General features: G+C 42.2%; 1 protein-coding gene across 1 annotated transcript; it reads left to right on the plus strand.

Annotated features, from left to right (window-relative positions):
* The first annotated feature begins 598 nt into the window (after window positions 1–598).
* camk2n1a (calcium/calmodulin dependent protein kinase II inhibitor 1a) lies at window positions 599–4,061 on the plus strand. The gene is made up of 2 exons (XM_031842841.1): window positions 599–1,491; window positions 2,287–4,061. The coding sequence occupies exons 1-2, from the start codon at window positions 1,323–1,325 to the stop codon at window positions 2,355–2,357; spliced, it is 240 nt and encodes a 79-aa protein (XP_031698701.1). The 5' UTR covers window positions 599–1,322; the 3' UTR covers window positions 2,358–4,061.
* Window positions 4,062–7,584: the final 3,523 nt, after the last annotated feature.

Genomic DNA, 7,584 nt, shown 5'->3' on the forward strand with positions numbered 1-7,584 from the left:
TGTGCTTCTCTCCCTAGACAGATTCCTATAAACACTGCAGACAGCAGTGGGCGGTAAACCAAAGGAAAATGTGTTTAAACCTAAAGAGAATCCCACTGGGCTTCATTTCACAGAGCAGCCCATTTTACATAGCGCCCTCTGATCTTGTAACTTTACACCTATGTGATAACAAAACAGAAAAAAACGTTCTCAAACTGGATCCTATTAGGTTTATGGTTATTATTAATATGTCTACAATGAATCATCATCTCATCAATTAAAGAATGTACAGTTGAAGGTCATTTTAGGAGTAATGGAATTTATTTATACCTATCTTCTGTTGTAGCTATTTTTAAGAACATCCTAATAAGAAGTTTGACAAGTTATCTGGTGAGTAAAACCTGGAACATCATCAAATCAGGAACAAAGAGTTTCCTGATTCCCAGGTGTAGCATCTTCAACCTATATCCAAAAGTTCCATCTTGACATGAGCCTATAGCTCTGTAGATATTGTGGTGAAAACAGGTGAAAATAGCACAGAGTCGTTGTATTAAAACTGGAAGTGCGCCATGGAGCCAAAAGTCACATCTCAGCCTATAAAACACTGCCACCATCTGGTGAGCTCTGGTGGACATAGCCTAATGAACGCTGAAAACCTGCCAAAAAATAAATCACCAAATTTGTAAAATTGTAAAACAGGTTGGAAGATTTGGCATCTATACCACTCGTCGACTGGTGGCGCGTAAACGACGTCTAGCAAAGACCTGAATTGGTTCACGTTTTGGTGCCATCTCTGGATATAACGTCGCCATTTGTTTGATTGCATCTAGATCCCGGAGAGTGGAGCATTGGGACACCACAACTCCGACTGGAAGCTTCTCTGGGCTGCACCAGAAAACCCCCGTACAGCTCCCTCGCCAGGTCTCCCCGGGATCCGTGTTTTGCATCGCTCCTCAATTTGCATTTCTTCCTCAGATTTTCCGTGCGACGGGTTCAGCCGCTCGAAACCAGCGGGCGCTCCACGGCTCTATTGTACGTGCGCCTCCATTTCCAAAGCAATACGCGCAGACAAAAAAAAAAACAACAACTCTGGAAATTTTGAATAATGTTGCCGAAGCTCCACGAGCGAGAAAATTGAGGACATTTCCATTTGCTGTTATTTCTGTTGCGTACCTACGGAGACAGACACGTGTCTTCGGGGTAAACAGAAAGGGCTAGATCGTGTCAGCAGATAGAATTGTTTTTCTTCCTCGCTTTTGTTTGTTACAGACGAGCGGGTTCAAGCTTGGCGACGAGCTGTACATTTCAGTTTATGCGCCTTGGTGATAAAGACGCATTTGGAGATGTCGGAAGTGCTACCTTTCAACGAGGAAAAAATGAATCATTATGGAAATGAGGGCGACGAGGGACACCTTTCCTTCACCTGTCGTCTTCAAGACACAAACAACTTCTTCAGTGGATCACAGAACAAACGTCCGCCGAAACTCGGACAAATAGGCAGGAGCAAACGGGGTAATTATATAATTAAGGCGTTTTCGTTTGTATGGTGATGTGTTAAATGCGCACGTAGGTTACTAGTGGACCATAATTAAGGATGGTTCCCTGTGAAGCCAGAAAGGCAACACCTTTGCCTCGAAGTGGTCTTGAACCGAGCGTATACCAGAAACATTGGCTATTGTGTGCATGGTGCGATGTACGGGTTTTTAAATATTTTATTCGCATTACAACACAAGTTGGATGCGCAGTGCGTGCTGTTAAATGCCCTGTGAATGCTGCTCAACAGAGTTGTGCTGAATGTCCCCTCCCCAATGATTTTTGTGTTTGCATGATACATTGAGGCTCTTTGTGTTTCGGGCTTTGTGTGTCCTGCATTTCCTGATGAGACCCATGAGATGGTCCTTGAAAAGAAATTGAGGCTCACGTGTGGTGGTACATGCATGGACAGGCAGACACAGTTGCATGAACAGTAATGCACAGACACTACACGGACCAACATGGGTAAACAAGCAGACATGTAAGAATTGCATGTGTATGTGCTGATGACCCGCACAGCAAGAAGACCCGCAGACATTTAGACACGCACATTCACAAATGTGCATCGCACACACTGACGCACGCAATCGCGCTAATGCTTATCTTTTTTTTGCGTACTCTTACTCTCTCATGCATGCACACACCACTACTGCTCATGCAGCGCAGTGCTAATGGTTCTGTGCTTTAATGCCCTCCTGTCAGCCGGTGGTGAATTTTTGAGACGCCACACCAAGATGAGCCTCCCTCATTAACTCTCTCCCATGTCATCCACAGTGATTGAGGATGAGAATGGCGACGCTGAAGAGCTGAAAAATGGAACAGAGAAGACCCCGGCAGAGGCTTAGAGCGCTGGGCTCAACACCCCCCAAAAGACACTCTTGAAATTTTGTATGGCGATGTTGACCAGTTTTAATCCAAAGACACTGTATATAAGCACTTTCTCTCATGTGGCAGCAAGCAGCACTTCCACGCCCTGCTCTCCCAGTCAGTCATGGCCATCCGAGTGACATGCTCTGGCATGGGTGGGAGATGGCAGCAAAGGAGACCCCCAGGTGGCCCCCCCCCCCCCCCCCGACACACATACACACAAAAACAAACACACCCTCGATTGCAGGGTTTTGCCATAAATCCAAAAGCGGGAGAAGACAACAAGAGGGGGGGAACGAGGTGGAGGAAGGAGGCGACGCTGTCGAAATGCAGAAATCAGGGACAGGATACAGAAATAAATATAATATATAAACTAAAGCACACACTTCTCCTATATCTTATCAATCAAACCTATGGTACCATCATTTCTGCTCTTCATTGTGATCGAGGGCAACTGAATAACAGAGTTTGTAAATATGGAAAGGGTAGCCCATATTTTCTTGCACAAAGTGGGAAACTGGTTTGTTCTCTGTGTTGAAGACTTTATTTATTGATCCTTTGGAATATGTCTTTTGCAGTGACTTAAGGCCCGAGGGAGTGTTCTTTTGTATGTTGAGAAAACTTGAAATGAATGGCATTGAGTGACGTTTTTTTTTTTTCACTTAACAATTCTCGATGTTGCCCGAGTGTTTTTTGTTACCATACTTTGCAGCTAACGAGTCATTTATAGACGGTGTACCTCCCACCTGTTTGTAAGCTTCCCAGGTTTTCACCTGGATTGGTTGATACTGTAACTTGACTGTACACACCCTATTGATAAACTATTTATATTGCATTGTGCATTATTGTGTGTGTGCCAAATCTCATGAGGAATAATACTGTACAAGATAACGTCTTTTTTTGTGCTTTATACATTAACTCAACATCAATTCAGTTGTTTTGTTGGGTCGCCATTTTTTAGGGCCCTTTCTTAAAAACACTGAGATACCAACTCATGCATGGCAAATATGAAATCATGCATGCACGGCAGAAGCTCCTAAACTCTTGTGTATTCTTGGAGCACCTCGTATACAGCTTTGAATGACAAACCTCGAGAAACAGTCTTAATTCTGCATTGTACTGTACGATTCACACTGATTTGTACAGTGGCCTAATATCTTGTAATAAAGATTATGTTAAAGTACTATTTACTGTTTAGTGTTGATTGTGGTTTAAGGAATTATGTACTTGATGTTGCTTTTTGTTTTTTTAACTAACTGTTTTAAAACTGTAGCAAAAACACAAAAATATAGTTTTGTATCAGAAGGATGAAGACACACAGTAGCTTGGCTGACTTTTGGACATGTTCCTTGTACAGTTTCCCCTGTTGTTATTGGATTGCCTATCTGGGTGCCAAGGAAGGTCAAGTCAGCATCTTCCACTGTGAGAAAGTAGCATCCCATTCATTGGAAAGATCAGATACGGGAGGAAACAGAAAATGGGAAGAAAGATGAGCAAGTAATCCCATCAAGATTTTGAAAATCCACACTCCTCATTTGTTTAAAGGAGGATTGAGACACTCGGCTCGGACGACTGCGCAACAGACCACAATATCAGAAAGTACAGTATTGCAAATGATTCTGTGGGGAAAAAAATGTACACCACTGCTTCCCAATGCAATAAATGTCTGTTTGCATCTAAAATCTCAGCTCCTCTCTTTAATCAAGTCGTCTTTTTAACTCCATTGCCAGGGATGTAAAATGGTTCAGGGGCACCGAGGCGTGAGGTACATTGACGAGACGTGACATTTCCAACTCTGCTGTGGTGACTAAATGATTCATGTTGTGTGACGAGCCTCTGTCAGCGTACAGCATCTTAAACCCGGACCGCCGGGATATGAGCTGGGAACACATACATGCAGCAAACACACATACACACACACACACACACAAAGGCACACACGTCTGTTTCAGCTCCAACTGCAGGCAAGACTAAAATATAGTCTCTCTCCCTCCCCAGTCTTGACAGACATGAAAGGGGCTGCCTGAGCTGGGTACCATGGTAACAGATGCACCTTGCACTCAATGGGTGCTGCGCTGGGTTTTCGGCGCAATAGTCTTCCCCGAGCCTCAGCGCGATACCATCGCTATCTTTAATGGAATGTTCTCCATTATCTTATCTCTGCCCTCTTCTCTCAAGACCTCCTATTCACTCAGTGGCGTGACCGCATTATGCCGCCAAAATAGTCCCCTCTTCCAAGACGGCAGTCAAGCATGACGATGGCGCCTATACTGCAGTAACATCCTTTCCCCTCGCACAGAATGAGAGGATTTTACATTGAAAGAGCAATGGTCTATGATTTTTCTGCACGGTGGATCCTTTCATCCGAAATGAAGGCGTGATGTGATCAGATTGAGCTTGGCTCAGATCAGTCGAAACAAAGGGTCAGATAGTATTCAGACACAGTCAACCCTGTAGGACTTAACTAGTAACATACTGCAGAAAATGACAAGTCATTCAGTTAAAATGTTATTTGTGTTGCACATATTACCATTATTTGCCTTTCAGTCAAATTGAGGGTGCATTGTTATTTGTTTAATCAAGGTTCTCTATAAAGTATTCAGAGCATTAATAGCATGCATAGCAGCGAACAACTATTGTCTGTGTAAAGATATAGTGGAGTAATGTCTCCCTGAGCAGAGAATGAAGTCACTCTCCCTCTGAATGTGTTGTCACCCATGCTTCTCTGTGCTTTGTTTACATAGTCGGGCCGGCAGTGTGTGCCTTTTAGTGGATATTAGTGCCCCATTGGCTAGCTCATGGCCAACACTGCACTGCGCTCATATGGTGTTTACAGCTGATATCGCTGTCCTGACCGATGGAGTTGTCGCGGAAGAGTAGCACCAACCCTTTGGATTCCCTCAACACTGTTTCTCTATCAGCACTGTTACCAATGCTTGCACTGTTAGCCGCGAGCCACCGGCTCAGCTGTCACCATGTTAAGAGCAGTTTGAAGGTAGTACATGTGCTCTGAATTTCATATTGAGCACCTTTAAGTTTTGTTGAATTGTCCATTATGTCATACTTTTCTCATAGTAAGTCAAATATCAATTATCAGCATTCATCACCTTTAGGCTCAAGGTCACAGGTGGATTTTTTGAGGAATCGTAAGGTGACCAATAGAGTTACAAAGATGCCAAAGAGTTATCTGAATTGCTGAATTGCAGGCGCATCGGTCACAAACACTGAAATGTCATTGCATTCCAATAATCATGACGACAAAGTGACAAACTGCATCATCATAGACAATCACCACTGACAGAGGCTAAATGTGTGATCTTCTTAACAACGTCCCACCTCAGAGGGACCTCAAATTCAAATCAACACTTTGCACAGTGACAAGAAATATTTAAGTGAAGTGAATATTTAATATATAAGCCTCTCTATGCACTGGAATTGTATAATTACAGTCCCCTCTGACATATGGAATGATTTGATCTATATACTGTATCAATTGGTTGATATCAAACTGACATATTTTTAAATTATAAAACTAACCTAAGTGGATTGTGCATTTTACTAAAGAACAATTTACAAAAGTATTCTATAGCAAGACTTTAGCATATATGGATTTTAATGAAACATTTGGATGTGGTAATGATATTGATGCTGATTCTCTGTTGCCTTTGAGAACTGGAGCCTCCCATTTTTCAAATGCTATTTTTTATTGGAAAACCAATACTATTGTATTTTCTGTAATTGCGTAAAAGTAAGATCTCAGATATTTATTAAATGTTTGTTTGTGGTTTCTTTTGTTACGGTTTTCTTTGACTTCATTTCCCTTCAAAAACATCACAGAGAAGTTAAAGCAGAAAGTTCATCGGATGTGAAGCAGAAGCTGACATAATGAAACATGCAGATGAAAGGTAACTCACAGAGATTTTAAAAGGCAACAGTAGTGGTTGTAATAGCCAGTATATACAGTAAGTATGTGATTAACAGACTTAGAAATAAGTGACCAATCAAGCAATGCAACTCCTTTATCAATGCATTTCTGTGAAAGAATAAGCTTATGGAAAAAAGGATAAAGGATAAATAAAAGGAGGAAATAATGAGAGAAAGCTGTCTTTTTATGTAATTTCCTGATCAATAGTTGGTTGAAGCATTGTTGTTATTATAACTTTGTCTCCTGGGAAGGAACTGAGGCTCAATTTAAGGTCTATGATATCCATTCAAATTCCTCTTGCTCATTTGTTCCTATACCAAGTATTTAAACATAAACAGTTATGAGTGTCAAAGTGCTCCTCACTGTCACATCTCTGTCGCTATTGACAGCCTCCTCTTGCAATTAATCACAGTGATAATGCAGGAAGACATATTTCTCAGTTTATTTAATACAGCACATATCCAGTGGACATGCATTGCACATATTCATTGATAAACATATATGTCTCAAATGCAGGTTATGTGTTTATCACACAAACCCCCAGACAGTAGCTGCACACTGACAAGATGCTAAATCCTAATGCTGTTATCACAGAGATGCAGCAGATATTGCACACCTCAAGCTGGACAGATACGTTCAAATTCAAGCTCAGACTTTGTGACCATCGCTGTTAGAAGAGGCTCAAAATTACACTGAAGAGAGAAGAGATCCTCCATTATTGTCATTTACGTAACGGCAAGCTCTCTGTTACCCATAGTCAGTCACTATTTGGATAATGTTGTGGCAAATGGGTTTTGTAGTGAGGAGTCATGAGAGGCTAATTACTGGTGCTGTGAAAGGAGGGCATACGGAAGTCAAGATCTGGGTGGCTGTTAGTTATAAGCTCTGACAGGTGAAGAAGAGAGAGACAGAAGGACAACAGGAAGGAGTGAAATAGACAAGGGAAAGAGACCGGTGAGAGCATTCATAGGTCACTGACACAAGGGGGGGAACCACTCCCTGCAAGCCCCCTGTAAGCTGCACACACACACACAAGCACACACACTCATTGAGGAAAGCCAGTGCTAGCCTCTGCTTCTGAATCTCCTGTATCTGACCTTTTGTGTCGCAGCATGCTGAACCACTCACTGGGAAAACCACCTCTCCTCTTACTTGGAGGAAATCAATGGCCTTCTTAAAAACATATGATGCAGTAATATAATGTGTAAGGCATGCAAATGACTGGGGCAACATTTGCATTTTATTCCACTGCATGTGCATCTTTTGTCTGTGTGTACATG

This window comes from Anarrhichthys ocellatus, unplaced genomic scaffold, assembly GCF_004355925.1.
Source record: "Anarrhichthys ocellatus isolate YVR2014 unplaced genomic scaffold, GSC_Weel_1.0 scaffold1, whole genome shotgun sequence".
Classification (NCBI taxonomy): Eukaryota; Metazoa; Chordata; class Actinopteri; order Perciformes; family Anarhichadidae; genus Anarrhichthys; species Anarrhichthys ocellatus.